General features: G+C 50.0%; 2 protein-coding genes across 5 annotated transcripts; one reads left to right on the forward strand and one right to left on the reverse strand.

Moving 5' to 3' along the window:
- The first annotated feature begins 1,181 nt into the window (after positions 1–1,181).
- On the forward strand, positions 1,182–4,576 carry DCTPP1 (dCTP pyrophosphatase 1). Its single transcript, XM_058710718.1, has 3 exons — positions 1,182–1,356; positions 2,013–2,123; positions 4,083–4,576. Exons 1-3 carry the CDS (start codon positions 1,256–1,258, stop codon positions 4,381–4,383), a joined length of 513 nt encoding a protein of 170 aa, XP_058566701.1. The 5' UTR covers positions 1,182–1,255; the 3' UTR covers positions 4,384–4,576.
- A 1,881-nt stretch (positions 4,577–6,457) lies between these two features.
- ZNF771 (zinc finger protein 771) lies at positions 6,458–15,896 on the reverse strand. 4 transcript variants are annotated; one of them, XM_058711493.1, is made up of 3 exons: positions 15,687–15,896; positions 14,875–15,037; positions 6,458–7,517 (listed from the first exon to the last, which is right to left on the reverse strand). In XM_058711493.1, the coding sequence occupies exons 2-3, from the start codon at positions 15,013–15,015 to the stop codon at positions 6,705–6,707; spliced, it is 954 nt and encodes a 317-aa protein (XP_058567476.1). In that variant the 5' UTR covers positions 15,016–15,037; positions 15,687–15,896; the 3' UTR covers positions 6,458–6,704. The 4 variants fall into 4 exon arrangements, with proteins under 4 accessions (XP_058567476.1, XP_058567474.1, XP_058567473.1 ...); XM_058711491.1 differs by having other exon boundaries at positions 14,875–15,024; positions 15,687–15,881; XM_058711490.1 differs by lacking the exon at positions 15,687–15,896 and adding an exon at positions 15,388–15,649.
- Between the last annotated feature and the right edge of the window lie 3,070 nt (positions 15,897–18,966).

Raw genomic sequence — 18,966 nt, forward strand, 5'->3', positions numbered from 1 at the left:
TCAATCAAGTAGAGGAGGGTGAACCCGAGAATAAAATCACAGTTGTGCAAGCATGGAGAAGGGGAAAGTGAAATTGAGCTGGTAACCAACAGCGTTTACTGCCTCATCCCTGGACCATGCAATCTAAAGTTACTCCCACTTCCCATAGTGTTTAAATACTTTTCTTCTTATTTTTTAATAGCTTTTTAAAATGTTTTTATTTATTTTTGAGACAGAAAGAGGCAGAGCATGAGCAGGGGAGGGGCAGAAAGAGGGAGACACAGAATCTGAAGCAGGCTCCAGGCTCTGAGCTGTCAGCACAGAGCCCGATGCGGGGCTCGAACTCACGGACTGTGAGCTGAAGTCGGACTTTTAACCGACTGAGCCACCCAGGCGCCCCAATACTTTTATTTTTCATAGTACTTATCATTTGAGGCAATATAGTGTAGAGGTTAATAAAACAGACTCTAAAACCAAAATTGCCTGGATTTGGAACCTGGCTACCACATTATTAGCTGCGGAGTTAAATTACTCCATCTCTCCGGGCACCTGGGTGGCTCAGTGGGTTAAGCCTGGGACTCTTAATTTCGTTTCAGGTCACAATCTCACGGTTAATAGGTTTGAGTCCTGGATGGGGCTCTGCGCTGTCAGTGTGCGGAGGCTGCCTGGGATTCTCTGTCTCCTCTCTCTTTCTGCCCCTCCCCTGTTTGTGCTCTCTCTCTTTCTCAAAAATAAACTTTAAAAAATTACTTAATTTCTCAGTTTCTTTACCTGTAAAATGGGGATGACGATGCTATTATCTTATAAGGTTGTTATGAAGATTAAATATGTAAAATGCTTAGAACGGCTACCCTACTTAGTTCCTGTATCCTGGTGACATTCTTGTATCCTTATAATAAATTTCCCTTGTTTAAACTCTCCATTTCTGGGGTTTTCTCCTGGGCGTCCCATCCTCACCTCGGCCCCATCCTTTCTCTTTGGCGCCATCTGGCGCCCACGAGAGAAATGACGCGCCTGCGCTCTCCTCGCCTTCTGACCGTTGTCTCTTCCCGGGCAAATCTGGTCCCTATACCTTTAAGATGCCAGGCCAAGTCGCAGGAATCTAGGGACTGGGACAAGAGGCGAGTGTAAACTCCACACAAATAATTGGTCTTTCCCGTGGCTCCGCCCCGGGAAGTAGTCGTGAACGCCTGTGATTGGTCGGGGGTCCTGGAGGCAGGTTCTGAGCTTGGCGCGGTGTTTTCTAGCGCATCCCGGCTGCTGTGTGGTGGGTGGCATGTCTCGGCCAAATGGGGTCGCGCGTGGGGACACGGGGGGAGACGGCACTGCTGCTGCCGGCCCCTTCAGCTTCAGCCCGGAGCCCACGCTTGAGGACATGTAAGCCGTCCTTGCCCCAGCCTGGGGAGGTCTCCCCCTTTTTCCCTCCTATTGGGACGGGTCACTCCACGTGGTCTGGAAGAAGGCTATGCTGGGGGGCCCAGCTCGGCTGGCTGTCCTGGGCGAGCCATCTTAACCTCTTTATTTGCAAAATGGGTTTAGTGATGCACACCTGAGGCAAGGGAAATGGTGATGCCCGGTGAGGGATATTAGAACCAGCCTTGGGGGAAATATGGCCATTTCCGGTGCTGCTTCTGCCCGGCCCCTGCCCTCCAGGAGTGGGTGGTAGGATGGGGGCAAAAGCAGTGCTGAGAGGTGGGTGACATTATTTTTTACTAGAGGAAATCAAGGAGGGCTTCTTAGGGGAAATGTTCCTGGAGCTGCACTTTGTAAAATCAGCGGAAGCAGCATCAAGAGGTGGAATAATGGAAAAGACAGTATTGTTAGGTTTTGATAGAGTTCAGGGTCTGAGTAGGGCGCACCCACTTTAGAGATGCGGAGTCCAAGTCCCATAGAGAAGAAACGGTTTGCTTAAGGCCATCCAAAGAATTAGGTGCGGAACTAATGCCCCCACTAGGTATCACTGAGATACCTGCCTGGTCGTCCGCATTCTCTAACCCTGGGACCTGGGCTTCTACTCCTTTCTTCTGTTCTAGCCGCCGCCTCCATGCTGAATTTGCTGCTGAACGAGACTGGGGCCAGTTCCACCAGCCTCGGAACCTCCTACTGGCCTTGGTGGGGGAAGTGGGGGAGCTGGCAGAGCTCTTGTGAGTAGATGGAAGTCTTTTTGGAAGAGTCTGTGTTGTGGGGGAGGGGAACATTTATCTGATCATTAAATATCCATGCCAGGCTGTGTCTGGGGATACAGAAATGACTCACCTGTCCCTGCCCTCTTGGGGCATCCATTCCTCTGGGAAAGAAAGGTGTGGAAACAGCAAGGCAGGTCCAGGTCTTAAGAAGGGATGGTGACAGCCTACCTTGACCTCTGCCTCTGGGGTGGAAAGGAGAGTATTCTTTAGGAGACCTGCCTGTGGCCTTCCAGACCGAAGAATCCTTTCCCAAGGTAGTGAGTGGGAAAGGGCAAGTTAAATTAAGGGAGCTTTTTGTTTTGTTGTTGTTGTTTTAAAGAGAGCTCAAGCAGGGGAGAGGGGCAGAGGAGGAGACAGAGAGAGAGAGGGAGAGGGAGAGGGAGAGAGTCTTAAGCAGGCTCCATGCTCAGTGCAGAGTTGGACACAGGGATTGATTCCACGACCCTTGGATCATGACCTGAGCCAATCAAGAGTCAGACGCTCAACTGACTGAACCATCCAGGCACCCCATTCAGGAAGATCCTGAGACTCCTCCAGGGTAAGCTTTTCAAGAGAGAGCAGAATTTTGTATCTGTTTCGTTGTCTAGTATGTCCCGAGTGCCTCACACATAACAGAATGAGTGGCGGACCGTGGAAGAGAGAGGTGGCATATGAACCCGGATTGACAAAGTTGGAGTTAGGAAGTGATGGAGTTTGAACAGAAGACCTGACAGATTTGAAGGGTAGAAAGATCACTGTGTCTGCAGGGTGGATTGGGTCACCAAGAGAATCAGGGCAGGGGAGACCTGTGAGGAGGCTGATACAGATCCGTCAAAGAGGTGGGAAGGCCTAAATCAAGGCCTGAACTTTGGGAATGGAGAAACGAGAGCACAGAGATGTAAGGGCAAACCATTCATTTATTGCGGTTTTGTGAGCATCAGCTATGTGCTAGGTCTTCTAGAATTAAGAGATATAGCCTTCAACAAAATAGACATGGTTCCTGGGGTGCCTGGGTGCCTCAGTCAGTGGAGCATGCAACTCTTGATCTCAGGGTTGTGAGTTCAAGCCCAAAGTTGGGTATAGAGATGACTTAAAATCTTGGGGATTAAAAAAAAAAAAGACATGGTTCCTGTCTTCAGAGTGCAAGGAGACTAACAATAAATAAGCAAACTAATTTTAAAAGACCAGGAATTGTGATAAAGTTCTATGGGGAAAACAACCCAAAGTGATGAAAAAGAAAGTAACAAGGAGAAGGCTTTTCTGAGCAGATGACATCTGTGCTGAGACCTCAGGAAGGAGCCAGCCACAGGAAAGATCTGGTGGGGGAGCAGGGAGAAGAGCATTTAATGCAGAGGAGGCAGTAAGTGCAAAGGCCCTGTGACAATATGGCCGGTTTGCCAGACAGGACGGGCCAGAGTGGCTTTAGGTGGGGGGCTTTAGGAGGGAGAGTGGTGGATAATGGCTTTGGAAGAGGCAGGAGAGAGCTCATACAGGATCTAAAGGGCATGGTCAGGCGTTTGGATTTTATTTTAAGCCCGGTTGGAGGAAATTGTAGCAGGAGAGGGACAAAGTGTAATTTCTGCTTATAAAAGATGGTACTGAGCAAGAGTAGAAGATGAGCTAGCAAGCTTTCGCAGGTCTGAGAATTAGTCTGGAGTGGCAGTGGCTAGGGCTGGAGAGAGTACAATTGGGTCTTAGCAAGTGAAATGTTCTCTTGACCACTCCTTGGCTCGGGTTGGGGCACACAGGTCTGGATGAATCATCTGTCGGGGTCTCTTCCCCACCCTGACTCTGCCTAGGGTGCAGGTGTGTTGAGTTGTCCTTGAAGGAACTTCCTAAGAGGTGGGCGTTCCTTGCTGCAAGGACTAGGCTGCTCCCAAGAGAGGCGGAGTCTGTGGTCTTAGCATCTGTGTTTGTGCCTGTGTGTTCTGCCTCCAGTCAGTGGAAACCTGATGAGGAGCCTGGCCCCCAAGCCTGGCCCCCCAGGGAACGGGCAGCCCTTCAAGAGGAGCTTAGTGATGTCCTCATCTACCTGGTGGCATTAGCAGCACGCTGCCATGTGGATCTGCCCCAAGCGGTGCTCTCCAAGATGGACATCAACCGGCAGCGCTACCCAGCACATCTGTCCCGTGGCTCTGCCCTCAAGTATACAGACTTACCCCATGGGGCCACCTCTGAAGACCAAGCTGGGGGGCCTGCAGACCTTGCCTGTGAGTCCACAGGCCAGGCCTCAACCTAGAACCATGCGCACAGGACCTGCAACTCGGCGTGGCATCTGAGAAGCAGAGAGTGGCCTGGTCACGGAACTTTTTCTAGTCCTTTCCTAATAGGTCATGGGCCAAGGGGCCCTACTTCCTAAGGCCTGAGGCCTGAGAACCTCCAGAAGACAGCCTCCTGGAATTTTCTCTCTCAATAAATGTTTTGGTTAGCAACTTCTAGATTCTTTCTGGAATAACTGGGAAGGCTTTATCCCAGCAAGTACTGGAGAAGGGCACCAGGGATGTCTCTGAGCCCAGCTCCCATGTTTCTTTAGTGTACCTCCCACCTATAGGGCAGAAAGATCTGCTTTCTACCAAGATCACTGATGTCATGCAATTCCCTGACCCCGTCTGGGCATCTAAAGGGGATTGGAGGCTGTATGTAGAGTTGGTTAAGAGCCCAGATTCTGGAGCTAGGCTGTCTGGGTTCAAATGCCATCTTTGATAGTTATGAGCTGGATGACATTCATCAAAGTACTTCATCTTTCTGCACCTTGCTTTCCTCATCTAAAATGAAAATAATGAGATCTACCTCATTGGGCTGTAAGGTTTAAGTAAGCTATTTTAAGTAGAGTGCTTAGGACAGTGCCTGGCACATAGCAGGGACTTTCCAAGTCTGCAGTTACCTGTTTGCTTTTTCAACTCAGAATTTTCAGGCCCCCAGAGCAGGAAATGTCAACAGTTAAGTTGGAGCTGGGCCTAAAACCCATCCCTGTCCATCAGGACCCCAGCCCTGTGAAAGCCGAATGCCCCTCTTTGTGGGCCCCCATCACAGGGATCCCCCTCCTCTTGGAGAGGGTCTCTTGCCTCCTCCCATCCTCCTAAGGCCAATTTCCACTTGTATACCTAAAGATAGTGTTGGGTGTGTATGATTTGCCCGTTGTGTGACCTCGGGCACATCACTTCCCTTTCTGGGATACCCACAGCCTGCCTCCCTCACAGTGCAGAGTAATGCTGGGGAAAAAAAACTTTTAAACTATTTTTGCTGCCCCTACGAGCCATTTCCACATCAGCAAAATAAGGCATTCCTTTTACTGATGACCTCACTCCTTTAACCAGTGACCTCTTACTTGCCAGGTAAAACACAATCCAGATTGGAACCGCTTCAGCTTTGTGTACCCAACCTTTCCTCCCTACCAGTGACAGCAGGACTCTCATCCTTACTGATTGATCTCTTATCACATACCCTCTCCATGGTGAGTTCTCTCCTATCTCCTCTACGTAAGCAACTTCCCTTCCTTTCCACTAGCAGATATAAAGCATCATAGAGTCTCTTTCCTTATTGACAAAACCCCAACAAATCTCCAGCCACTGCGCTCTTGCTTTTCACAGCCAAGCCTCTTAAAATGGATTGTCTACACCCATCCACTGGGCTTCCTCATTCTCCTATTTATACTCTAACCCACTCAAGGATGGCTTTCACCCCCACGCCTCTTCTCACCACTTTCCCGGAGCTACAAATACAGCATCTAAGAGAGCTGACCCCTCCCTCCATGAAACACTTTCCTCTAGATTTTCCAGACAAGACACTTCTGGTTTTCTTTCTAGCTGTGGCTGCCCTTTCACGAACTCTTCTTGGGTACCCTCTCATCCACTCCAGACCTGATATCCCCAAACTACTATTTCCAATCACCTCTCTGACCCCTCTGCGTTCACTTCACCCTCAACATGTCCAGACTGGGGTGTAACCATTGTCACCACAATTCCTGCCCTGCTCCTCATCCTGTGCCCTCATCTCTGACTCTGCCCGTCATCCAAGCTAAGAAATGAAATCAGCCGATCTCTCCTAGACTGAAGTTCATGCCTGCTCACCAACGAATGCAGTGGCTGTTTGATCAGAATGTGCAGGATTTGTGCACCCTTCCAGACCTGAAGTCATGAGGACAATCAAGGGCCAATCCTTCCCCCCCCCCCCCCCCCCGCCTCATAAAGCCGGTGCAAGAAATCCTTTTGGGCTTATAGCCTCACTTGGCTCCATGGTAACTCGTTCATATCACTCAAGCCTGGGGAAAACCCCAACTTTCCTCCTCCCCTCACTCACAGGCACGGGTGGAGTGAGGATTTAATACTTTATTCACTAACACGGGCCAAGGGGTTGTAGTGAGAGGGAGTGGGCACTGCTTCCTGGGATCGCAGTAGGGCGTTCTCCCGGCCTCCCGGTTCCAAGGCAGTCAGGCCTGCTGTCCCACCCCTTTCCTAGTGGGGCGGGGAGATCCAGGGTAATGCACCCCCAGGTAGGGGTCCCAGCGTGTCCCTGCCCCCAGCCGGACGCTAGCAGCCCCACAGGGACGAGAACGGCGGCTCAGCTGCCCTCGCACTCTGGGCAGCGCTCGGTGGCAGTGGCGGCCGTGGCGCCAGGGGGTAGCTTGAAGTCCCGGCCGCAACCAGCGCAGATATAGAGACGACGCCGCATGTGCGCGCGACGGTGACGGATGAAGTGCGAGCTGAGGCGGAAGCGCCGGCCGCATTCGGCGCACGGGTAGGGCCGCTCCCCTGTGTGCGTGCGCGCATGCTCCGCCAGGTTGGAGCGGTGGCCGAAGCGGCGGCCGCAGACGGCGCACCTGTGCGGCTTCTCGCCGGTGTGCACGCGTCGGTGCTTGGCCAGAGCCGAACTCTGAGCGAAGCGCGTGCCGCAGTCGGCGCAGGCGTACGGCCTCTCGCCCGTGTGCGTGCGTCGGTGGCGCGCCAGGCACGAGCTGCCGCCGAAGGCGCGTCCGCAGTCCGGGCACGCGTACGGCTTCTCGCCCGTGTGCACGCGCAGGTGCTGTGCGTAGTTGGAGCTCTGCGCGAAGCGGCGGCCGCAGTGCGCGCATGCGTACGGCTTCTCGCCGGTGTGGCGCCGCCGATGCTGCCGCAGGTTCGAGGCGGCCGAGAAGCGCTTGTCGCACTCGGGGCACTCGTAGGGCCGCTCGCCCGTGTGCGTGCGGCCGTGTTTGGTCAGTGCCGACTTCTGTGAGAAGCGCCGGCCGCACTCGGTGCACGCGAAGGGCCGCTCGCCCGTGTGCGTGCGTGCGTGCTTCGCCAGCGTGGAGCGGCGCGCGAAGGCGCGGCCGCAGTCCGGGCACGCGTGTGGGCGCGCCGGGTCGGCAGACGGCGCTGGCGCCTCGCTCGGGACCTGCGGGGAGAAGGGGTGGGGAGACGTCAGCCCTGACTGCGGGCGGCGGGAGCCGGAGATCCGGGTCTCCGCAAGCCGCAGTCTTTCAGTTCCCCGTTGTAAAACTGAAAAAGCAACGGTGCCCGCCTCGGGACGGTTGTGCGCTTTTAATGAGACAGTATGTTAACGCACGTATCACAAGGCCTAGTGATACTCAAGCTCTTTGTTATTCATTCGACAAATATTTATTGAGTGCGCAAGATATGCCGGACTATGTTTAGGCACTGGGGATTCAACATTAAAATTTAAAAAGTCCCGCTACAGGGAGAATAGATAACAAGTTGCTGGCATTGGGGCAGGGAGGGGGAGGCTTCATTTAAATAGGATTGTTAAGAAACCTTACTGATAAAACGTGAGCAGAGGGACCTAAAGAAGGTGAAAGAACAGGCTACATAAGGAAGCAAGGCCCTGCAGGGGGTCTGCCTGTTGAGTTCCAAGAAGGGCAAGAAAAAGTGCCTAGGGCAGAATGCTTGAGGGGGAGAGTGATGAATAGGATGGTCTTGCTGGGACTCTCTCAGCTTAGGGTCAAGTAATATGAATGAGATGGGGAACCAAAAGAGGAGATGTCAGATGACTGGGAGCAGGGACCTGAACAGATCAGACTCAGGTTGCTGGGGTTGAGAACAGAAGCAAGGAGGGGAGAGGGCACAAGCAGGAGCCCAGAGAGGAGGCCACTATACTGCAGCCGTCTCTGAAGACGGTGGCTCACACCCAGGTGACAGGTGGAAAGTGGAAGTGGCCTGCTTCTGGGTATATCGTGTAGTTGAAGACCACAGATTTGACAATAGATTGGCTCTGAGGTATAATGAAAGAGAGGGTTCAAAATGACTCCACCCAGATTTTGAGTTTGGCCACTGCAGAAGTGGGGTGGCCATCTACAGAGACGAGGGCAGTAGGAGCAAGGCGGGAGGTGAAATCTGTTCTGGAGCATATCTGCGGTTCTCCTTGACACATCTGGAGCTCAAGAAAGAAGCCTATGCTTGGAGATGTTAATTGGGAAGCCGGCAGCCTATAGATGGTTTTTAAAGCGGAGTCTGGATGAGATCACCCCAGGAATGGGGAGAGAGAACCTGGGGCAGCAAGGTGATCAGCTAGCAAAGAAGGCTGAACGGGAGCAGTCAGTGAGGCAGGAGAGCCAGGAAGGCATGGTATGGTGTCTTAGAAGCCAGGCCAGGACCAAGTCCAGGCTCTTTAATAAACTTTTCAGAGCAAGCACCTATCATTTTTTAAGTTGTGAAGGCAAGGCCTGAAATGAAAGTTTTGAAAATGAGCCAGTTTCATGAGGTCTGAGCCTCCAGAGATACAATCAGAAGAAATGCTTTGTAAGAGACAGGTGAAGAGAAAACTTTTTACTAACAGCGGAGTGCAGGGGAATACTGGGGGCACATTATTCCCTCCTTAGAAAAGAATGTGGGGCGCCTGGGTGGCTCAGTCGGTTAAGCGTCTGACTTCGGGTCAGGTCATGATCTCGCGGTTTGTGAGTTTGAGCCCCGCGTCGGGCCCTGTGGTGACAGCTCGGAGCCTGGAGCCTGCTTCAGATTCTGTGTCTCCCTCTCTCTGTGCCCCTCCCCTGCTCATGCTCTGTCTCTGTCTCAAAAATAAGTAAAACATTTAAAAAAAAATTAAAAAAGAAAAAGAAAAGAGAATGCTCACCCCAGCAGAAGTGGTATTGAGCCCCTACCATGAACCAAACAGGCACATTAATTCATGACCAAATGAAATACCTGGCACATATTAAGGACAAGAAAGTGTTAGCTGCTCCCCATATTCAATCTCCACAAAGTAGTTACTACTATTCTCACTTTATAGATAAAGAAACTCTCTTAAAAGGGTGAGTGACAAGAACAGTGAGGCTTTTTTCTTTCTGAAGTGCAAGGATAGCAACTTCAGGTCCTTCAAGATCCTTTGTAAATAGTCAGTGGCTTTTCTGTAACCAACTCAGAAACTGGAAAACAAGGCAGTTTGGGAAATTAATGATCAACCATGGGAATTGTGGTTTAAATGTACATATAATGATAACAGTGATAAAGATACAGTTAAAGCTTTGACAGTGCTACTTTATGTACATTATTGCATTAAATCTTCCTGTCATCCCCTTGAATTGGGTGTTATCTTTTGATAGTTGAGAAAACAGAGGCTCATTGAGATCAGATTCACAAAGCCAGAGGGAGTCAGGACTGACTATACAGCACTCGCCCTTAACCAGTAGGCTACATTGCTTCCCTGTACTAGAACAGCCAAGAAGTGACAAGAGGCTGGACTCCAAGCCTCTGGTGCTCTCCAAGAGGGATTCGAGGTTAAAATACAACTTGATACTTTAAATCAAGAAACTCCCCACAGCAGATTTGGCACAGTATGAATACAAGGTCATACTTTCCAGTCTTGCCCTGGTTTTGACATCTGTTGTGTTTGTTTAAACGTGTCGGCCATTGTGGAGAGAATTTTTCTCATTATATTTACATTTTTTGGACCCATTTTTTCTTTGGCACCCTTCTATAAGATAATTGACCAGCCTGAGGGCTTTCTTATGCTGGGCTCACTGACTCAGGTGAAAGGAAATCTTCACATGAGTAACCTTAGTATCGCCAGCTTAAGGACTCAGGGCCCCAGAAAGAGTTTTTTTTTCTTTTCTTTTTTTTAAGTAATCTCTACATCCAACGGGGGCCTCAAACTCATGACCCTGAGATCAAGAGTCACATGCTCTACTGACAGAGCCAGCCAGGAGCCCTCCAGGAAGAATCTTGGTAAGACAGGTAGGGTCTAGCTCATTAAGACCCCAAGCAAGTCACTTCCTTCCCCTGCCTCAGTGTCCCAAGGAAGGCGGGATAGGCTAGGTGAGATAAAAATTTCCCAACTTGAGGCATGCACACCCCGTACATGCAAGAGTACTCTAGGTGTTATGTAGGGAAACTATCTTATAACCGTTGTGTATTTATTTTCATGGACATTAGAAAAACAGTAGATCACATGAAATCCACAATTCCATCAGTATTATTGTTTAGATGAAGGCAGATTTATTTAACAAAATGATGTGAATCTATCGGAAGAAAAGAGTACATAAATGAGCACAAGAGGTGAGCGACACACAGGTCACTGAGGCTTGGCCAGTACCAGACTAAGGGATCATTAAAGGTCCTTCCATGCCTTTAATTCTGCAACTAGTAGTCTTAGACATTAGAATGGCATTTGCACTATAACAAGAGGGTACTATGAGGAAACAAATATAATAATATGAAAATCCAGGTAGCTGAAGTTTGTGATTTTTGTCTTCCTGCGTGCGTATTTTTTTTTAAACTTTTAAAATGTTTATTTATTTTTTGAGAGAGAGACAGACAGACAGTGAGCAGGGGAGGGGCAGAGAAAGAGAGGGAGACGCAGAATCCGAAGCAGGCTCCAGGCTCCGAGAACCCGATGCGGGACTCGAACCCACAAGCCGCAAGATCATGACCTGAGCCGAGGTCAGACGCTTAACTGACTGAGCCACCAGGCACCCCCTTGCTTAAGTATTTTTTTAAATCACTTTTTAAAATTCATATTCTCCTCAGCCTTTACTTTCCTAATTAACAACAACAACAACAACAACAACAACAACAACAACAACTACTACCATCCACTGAGCATTCACTATGTGCCAGGAACTGTGCTAAGTGCTTTTCATCCATGTTCTCATTTTAAACTCTCACAACCTTTTGGGTTCGGTATCATCTGCTCCGTTTCTGAGTAAGGAAATAAGACTCGGCAGTGAAGTGATCACCCGAGGCCATACGGCTAATCAATGGCAGAGCCAGGATTTGAACTGAAAGTCTGTCATCATCCAAAATACCTCTTCTCTGCCATGATGCCATTCTATCTCACTGACAAGTTTGAGATCACCTGCACAGCTTGTCTCCCTCCCCTGGACTCTTTTAGCAATCAGAATCTCCCCTCTTTTTGGTACAAAGTATAAAATAAGACCCTATCCTCTTGCTCCTAGCTACAGGAACTGTGGTCCACAGATCAACATCAGCATCACTAGGAATTTGTTAGAAATGCAGAATCTTGGGGCCCCTGGGTGGCTCGGTGGTTAAGCGCCCGACTTTGGCTCAGGTCATGATCTTACATATCCTGAGTTTGAGCCCTGCGTCGGGCTCTGCTGACAGCTCAGAACCTGGAGCCTGCTTCCGATTCTGTGTCTCCCTTTCTGCCCCTCCCCCACTCATGCTCTGTCTGTCTCTCTCCCGAAAATAAATAAAGAGTAAAAAAAAAAAAAAAAAAAAGATGGGGTGCCTGGGTGGCTCAGTCAGTTGGGTGTCTGACTTCAGCTCAGGTCATGATTTCACAGTTCCTGGGTTCGAGCCCCACATCAGGCTTTGGGCTGACAGCTCAGAGTCTGGAGCCTGCTTTGGATTCTCTGACCCCCTCTCTCTGCCCTTGGCCCGCTCTCACTCTCTCTCTCTCTCAAAAGTGAATAAACGTTAAAAAACAATATATTAAAAAAAAAAAAAGAACAAGAAAGAAGGAAATGCAGACTCTCAAGTCCCACCCCAGACCTGCCGAATCAAAATCTCCATTTTAACAAGATCACCAGGTGATTTGTATGCATGTTAAAAGTTAAGAAACCTGATCTAGAAGAGACAAGAGCAGCTCCCGAAGAAAACAGGTAGAAAAGGTGAAGAGGGGTTTACAGGCTGAAAGACCATATGGGCAAAGTCTTAGGGATGAGAAACGGTCAGGTGTGTTTGAAGTCAGGGCTTGGGATAGGAGCTGAGTGATTAGAGATAAGCCAGGACATGAGGTCAGATGGTGAGGAGCTCTGAATGCCAGGCTTAGGGAGCTGAGACTTTATCCTGAAGGAAACAGAAAACCACTCAAGGGTTTAAGCAAAGAGAGAGAGGATTGGATGTGCATAGAGCCCTCTGAGAAAATCTTTTCTATTCATTAAAGATAGATTGGGTTTTGATGGGCAGTGACAGGATACTCCAGGCCCTGAGTGCAGCATAATTAAGGCCTATTTTGGACAATGACTGGCCATGAGCCTGGGTGATAGCTAAGAGTCACAGAATGTTAGCACTGGGAAGAGCTTTTGAGGTCACTATTTCATAGAAACTGAGACTCAGGGAGACCACACAGCAAGTTAATGAGCTATGCTGCGGGCACAGTTCGTGGGATGTCTGTGTGTCATCCTCAATCCCAACCCCCGCCACCCCCCCCAAATCCAGTAACCCAGATGATACCTTTCAGGTGGGCAGTCAAGGATTTTAACTCTCATGACTCCTCTATACAGACGAGAAAGCCAAGGCAAAGCTGGTGACTGGCAGTTAGGATTGGAACCAATGCTTTTCACTGCTACATGATACCATTTAGAGTCTAGCCCTACATACCTTTGATGACTAGACATGCCCACTCCCCATATCCTCATCCTTACCTCCAGCCAGTCCAATCAGGATTCACAAATGTCCCCTTCTCTCCCTCTTTTCCCCATTGCTGTCAAAACCTTAGACTAGGCTACCAGCCTTACCTGGCTTGGTACCCCACGGCAGCCAGTGTTTCTTCTAAAGAGAAAATCACTCATGTCCCTCCTCCGATTTGAGACTATGTCTAAATTTCTATGTTGGCTTCCAATGCCTTTTATACTTTGGCTCCGCCTACTTCTCTGGCCTCCTCTCCTCTGAGCCTTTGCGTTTGCTATTTCCTTCTGGGAGGCCTTTCTCCTCCTCCATTTACCAATCACCAAGTCTTGAAGGACCAAGTCATCTCCCTGAAGCCTTCCCCACTGCCTTGAGTTGTCTGCTCTCCGTCCTCTGTCTAGGCCTCCGTTGGCTTCTCTGTCCACTCCCAGCCCCAGGTTTCAGCCCACAAAGTTCTTTGATAGAAAGGACTTGAAACATCTCCAAAAGGATTACCTAGTGTCCGGTCCTGAACCCCAGGGAGAAGAATGAATGTCAGCAGCATATACTTACGTAGTGTTTATTATGCACCAGACACAGTTCTGACCTTTACATGTATTAATTCACTCAGTCCCCACAACCTCAGGAAGTGAGTGCTGTTATGATCTCCCTTTTACAAATGAGGAAACTGAGCCACGAAGAGGTTAAGAAGCTTGCCCAAGGTCACACAGCTGGAAAGTGATAGAGTTGGAAGTCTACACCAAGCCCTGGAGTCTGAGGTCTTAAATTATAGGCCAAAGGTGGAGATGAGGGGATCCACAGAGCCAGAAGACACAGGCTGAACTAGGATGACAGGCCAAGGAGGCCTGAGGAAAACGGAACTAAACAGTTATTTTGACTGGAAGCAGTTGCCAAAGCAGCCAGCCCCCGCCCCCTAAGGCCCACCACACCCACTAGGGGGCAGCAGAACTGTCTTTCCCAGAGAACTGGCCCCTAGCAGAACGCAAGGAGAGGGAGCCTGGGCCCAGAAACCCCGCCCAACAGGAGCCCTCCAGTTGGACTCAGGGCTCCTCTGTCTTGGGGTGAGAGTTCTAGGGTTCTGGAAGTGGAAATATATACCTGGTGGCAGTTAGGATCTCCAGTGGGGAAATCTAACTCATATTGAGATCTCCTTAAAATTCCTTTCTTTAAACCTTCAAAACCCTCAGGGTAAAACCAGAGGTTCCCCCGCCACAGGCTGCCAGCCACCCTACTCTCATCCATGCTACAGCCTGACTGAACTACTTCTCCCAGTGCCTTCCCTTCTCCCAGTGCCCCACCCACTCCCCTGGGCCACGTAAGGGGCCATTCCTTTTAAATCTCAGACCCCCACTGGCCTCAGCTAAGCCATCCCCTTCCTAACTTTGAGACCTTGGGCCAGTCACCAAACCGTCCAGTTTCCTGGGCCTCAGTTTCCTCACCTGTGAAATGGAACAAATCCTAACTACGGTACCGATTTGCGGTACTTAGAACAGTGTCTGGTGCATAGCAGATGCTACTAAGAGTCAGGTGTTCCTAATGCTGTTGCCTACCTAACCACCCCCTCCTCACCCCTAAGTGTGCATTAAGTTCCCAGCTCTGGACTTCCACACCTCCTGTGCCTGCACCCATCACACGGGATTGTAGCTGTGTGGTTACTTGTCACTTTAATCCCGCTCGTCCTCAAGCTCCACGGGGAACCGGGGGAACCAAGGAGAGCATTCCCTGTCCAGCACCCAGCACAGAGCCTGGCAGAGCGAGTGTGACATCTGTATGATGGCAGCATGGGCAATAGAGCAGAAGGATGGGCCACCAACTTGAGATTCTAGGTCTAAGATGCAGAGAAAAGTTGAGGCTGGATTGATGGTTTGTCTGAGGGTGGCTGGACCGACCAGACATAAGAGAAACCAGGCCCCCTGGTGTGGGACACGTACCTCCTTGTTGTCCATGGGGATCTTGAGTTTCACCACCTCATATTTCTCCTCACCCTCATCTTCCTCACCCTTCACCAGCAGCACCATCTCCTCTTGCATCTCTTCCTCTTCCTCCTCCTCTGTCTGCTGTTCACCAGGCATCTTGGTGTTCTGGGGTGAGGGGCTGGGTCAAAAGCTCAGGACTTGCACCCACTCCCACCCCGCCCCGTGGCCCTGACCCCAGCAAGTCTGTGAAGCCTTGGCTTCTCCCGCTCTGCCCTGGTCTCTGGGTCTGCCCTCTTCCCTCCACCCAGCCCAGCCCAGCCCCACGCCCCAGGACCAGCTCCGAAGACACTCGTTCTCCCCACTCATCCCGGCATTCAAGGCCCTGTGCAGTACGAATCTCCAGCCCCAGCAAGTCGGCACCCTCCCCACGCTGAGTCACTCCCCCGCGTCTGGGCCAGAGGCCCTGAGCTCTAGGGCATGGTCTGGGGGCGGGATCGGGGCGGAGACCCCGGTGGGGTGCGCACTCACCAGCCGCAGATTCGGCGCTCGCACAGCCCCTGGCCAGGGCGCCGGGCGGTTGGGCACTCTGCGAGGCCGCGGCTCCGGGGGCGGGGTGGGGCGGGGCCTCGCAGACGGCCAGTCATTGGTCAGGTCACCTAACCCCGCCCACGAGGAGGAGGGGCCCAGAGGACCCAGGCGTCCGGCCAGAACTGCCCCGGGAGGGTGGCGAGCCCAGATCTGGCGCCCTCCGCTGTACCCCAACTCCCAGGAATCCCTGGCCGCCCCATCCCGGCGTCCGAGGTCTTCGCAGTCCAGTTGTTACCTACCTTCAAGGATCGTCTCCTGTGGCCGCCTCGGAGATCTCCGCTGCGGCCAAGCGCGTCTGCTCCGCCCAAAATAGGCCACGTGCGCTCCCGCCCCGGCCTGGGCCTCTCGCTGGCGCCCCGCCTGGAGGGCGGACCCGGTTGCCTGCTCACCTCTTCCCTCCCCTCTTTTTAACTCCTCTCCTATTTTTTCTCCTTTCCCGGCGTCGCCCTCCCAGTCCCCTGGTGTCTGGGACGTCTTGCCCCTTGAATATGTACTTCGCAAATCAACAGCCACCCAAGCTACCGCAGCCACTTAGGGTGTGGCGTGCCTACTATGCGCCAGCATTATGCTAAGTGTTTTACACACATGATCTTTGATCTGCACAAAGGTGGGTCCATTTTACAGATCAGCTATAAGAACTTGATGGAGATAAAACCGATTTGCGCAAGTTATACAGTAAGAATTCGCATAGCGTCCCTGACAAGTAATAGCCTACGTGGGAAATTAGTAGTCCCACAGGTCAAACCCAATCCACAGAAGTATCTTGTTTGACCCTCAAGGTGTTTTTACTTTTTTTAAAAAAAAAAATTAGTTTTAAAAAATACAGGTCTTTTACACATTTTAATTTGCCACATTTAAGAATTGAGATATTTTATGGGGGCACCTGGGTGGCTCAGTTGGTTAGGCCTCCGACTCTTGATCTCAGCTTCTCAAGGTCTCGATTCAAGCTCTCTGCTGGGTGTGAAGCCTACATACAAAAATAAATAAAAATTTTAAAAACTAAGATATTTTGTATGAAGAGCTGTATTTCCCACTTCTCCTGAAAAAGATACTTAATTCTCCCATTTTACGAACGGGGGAACTAAGATTCAGAAAGGAAAGAAAAGAGAAATAACATTCAGTAATTGCTTATAATCCGTATGTCTCTTTATATATCAGTCCAGTGGGAATCAATAATAATGTCTCCCTCTGACAAACGAAGGAACAAAAGCTTAGAGAACTTAAATGATTTGCTCAAAGTCACATAGCTGGTAAGTACCAGATTCCAAAGCTCATGTCCTTTCGATTTCACCAAATTATCTTTCAGAAATGAAGTTACGTGGGGAAGCTGGTGACAGAGCTAGGACTCAAACCTGAGTCTCAGTCTTCAGAGGCCAGGGCATAGTTTGGAAGTTGGGATTACATCTGGTAAACTTTTGTTCTTCCTCAGAGAAAGTGTGCCTGGATACTCACACTCAAGGTCACCAAGACCCACTTTGGTTGTGTTCATTCTCTTATCAAGTATTTCTTGGGCTCTATTACATGCCTGGCACCATTCTGGGTATTGGAGATGCAGTAGTGAACAAAACAGACAAAAATCTTGGCTGCTATGGAGATTTTAAGAGTGTAACAATGGTAAGTAAGTCAACAAGATAATTTCAGATAATGAAATAAATAGGGCAAGATGATGCAGTAGAGAGTGTGGCTGTGGTTGGGGGTTTCTTTCATGTGGATAGGGGGAGCATCTCTGAGGAAATAATACTTGAGATGAATCTTGAATGGGGAGAAAGGATTAGCCATTCGAAAATCTGGAGGAAAAGTGTTCGAGACAGAACTGCAGAGGCCTAAGGTGAGAATAAGCTTGGCATATCTGAGGAACAGAAAGAGGTTTATGTGACCGGAGCCAAGTGAGTTAGCAAAAGGGTAAATCTAATATGAGTGAAGGAGAAGAGGTAGGGAGGGGCCAGGTTATGGCTGGAACCCCACTTCTAGCAAAAGGCAAGGCCTGCTTGCCCTGATTCAGTCAGTGAGGAGACTCCACTGGGAACAGTGAAAGTCACCACTGGCAGGGTCTCCTGCTGTGGGAAGGCTTTGGAATAGATGCTTGCGAAAAAGGAAAAAGAGGGCTTCTGTCCATTTGCTCTACAAATGTGTACAAGCATATACCAGGACTCAAATCTAGTTTCTGTGCTTGAGAATCTTAGAGTCTAGTAAAAAAAGATATATATATATATATGAATAAATATACATATACATATACATATATGAAAGGGAAAACAATAGGTATATAAGTGTTCCGGCAGCATAGTAAGATGAGTGAATAACTGAATAACCCCCTTGGAAGGGAGTGGTTATTGGGTGCAGCCCTCGCTGAAGAGAAAAATGTGAAGGACCTTCAAAGATGAGTGGGAGTTTGCCATATTGACAAGGAAGTAGCAGTTTATGGGATTGTAAACTCCTATGAAGAGCCCATCATGTTTCAAGGACACCGTTCACCGAAGTATTCAGTGAGGCCTATTGTGTGCCAGGCTGCTGTTAGGACGGGGCGGCGGGGGTGTGGGGGTGTGGGGGGGGTAGAAAGTTGAATTTGGAAAAGGCTTCATCTTACACCTCACCCCTCTGCATTTCACTATTTGCCTTCAGACTCACTAGAACTTTACTTAAATTCTTGGGTGCCCAAAGACTTGGTGCATACTCTTCTTCCTGCCTAGAAGACTCCAGCTCCTATCCTATCCCCCACTCCTTTTCTTAGCTTCTAGTTGCCACTTCTTTGGCGAGGCCTTTGAATCGGGCAGGATTCTCTTCTGTGTGTATGCTTCCTGCAGAGTCCTTACTACACTTGGAATTATTTGGCCAACGTCCATCTTCTGCATAGAAACCGAGGGCAGAGACTTTGTCTTATTCATCCTCCTATCCCCCATACCCAGCACACAGTAGGTAATGCTGTTGAGTGACTAATAAGCCTCAAGAAGTTCTGCAGGTGTTAAGTATTGAGAATAAGTAGATTCTAACCCAGGCTGGAGGTTCAGGGAAGGCTTGTGGGGGAAAGTAATGCTTGAAGCGTTCTGACTTGGAGAGGCTAACAAGGGGGAGGGAGTGGGGATGGGGATGAGCATTCCAAGTAAACGGAGCAATATTTGAGAGGCACAGGGCGGAAATCACACAAATGGAAGACCTTGAATGCCAACTTGAATGCCAAGGAGTTACGTTTTACAGAGAAATGTGGAAATACGGCAGGGTTTTTAATAGGGGAGCGACACAGTCAGATGTAATTTTACAAAGTTCGCTGCAGGCTGATTTGGAGGTCGACTGGTTGGGAGGGGAAACACGGAACCCAGCAGGGGCGATCTTCCAAACGCCCCCGGAGACCTCCATTCAGATCTGTGGGTGTGTGTGCACTTAAGGACCTAAGTCTCCAAGAACCCCAGGCTTGAATGCAGCATTCTAGGGTTTCGAGAGTGTATTTAACAACTTGGCAGAGGTGGGAAGACCCGAAGGAAGGGCGCTCTAGCAAGCTTTCGTTGGTTTCTAGGGAAGCCC

Source organism: Neofelis nebulosa, chromosome 18, assembly GCF_028018385.1.
Source record: "Neofelis nebulosa isolate mNeoNeb1 chromosome 18, mNeoNeb1.pri, whole genome shotgun sequence".
NCBI classification, from domain to species: Eukaryota; Metazoa; Chordata; class Mammalia; order Carnivora; family Felidae; genus Neofelis; species Neofelis nebulosa.

What these genes read in the sequence shown, in the direction of transcription:
- DCTPP1 (XM_058710718.1), top strand. Translation starts at nt 1,256, where the DNA reads ATGTCTCGGCCAAATGGGGTCGCGCGTGGGGACACGGGGGGAGACGGC. An exon ending in GAGCCCACGCTTGAGGACAT is followed by an intron (nt 1,357 to 2,012) that starts GTAAGCCGTCCT and finishes CTTCTGTTCTAG; the next exon opens with CCGCCGCCTCCATGCTGAAT. An exon ending in GGGGAGCTGGCAGAGCTCTT is followed by an intron (nt 2,124 to 4,082) that starts GTGAGTAGATGG and finishes TTCTGCCTCCAG; the next exon opens with TCAGTGGAAACCTGATGAGG.
- ZNF771 (XM_058711490.1), bottom strand. Translation starts at nt 15,503, where the DNA reads ATGACTGGCCGTCTGCGAGGCCCCGCCCCACCCCGCCCCCGGAGCCGC. An exon ending in GAGCGCCGAATCTGCGGCTG is followed by an intron (nt 15,038 to 15,387) that starts GTGAGTGCGCAC and finishes CTTTTGACCCAG; the next exon opens with CCCCTCACCCCAGAACACCA. An exon ending in TCCCCATGGACAACAAGGAG is followed by an intron (nt 7,518 to 14,874) that starts GTACGTGTCCCA and finishes TTCTCCCCGCAG; the next exon opens with GTCCCGAGCGAGGCGCCAGC.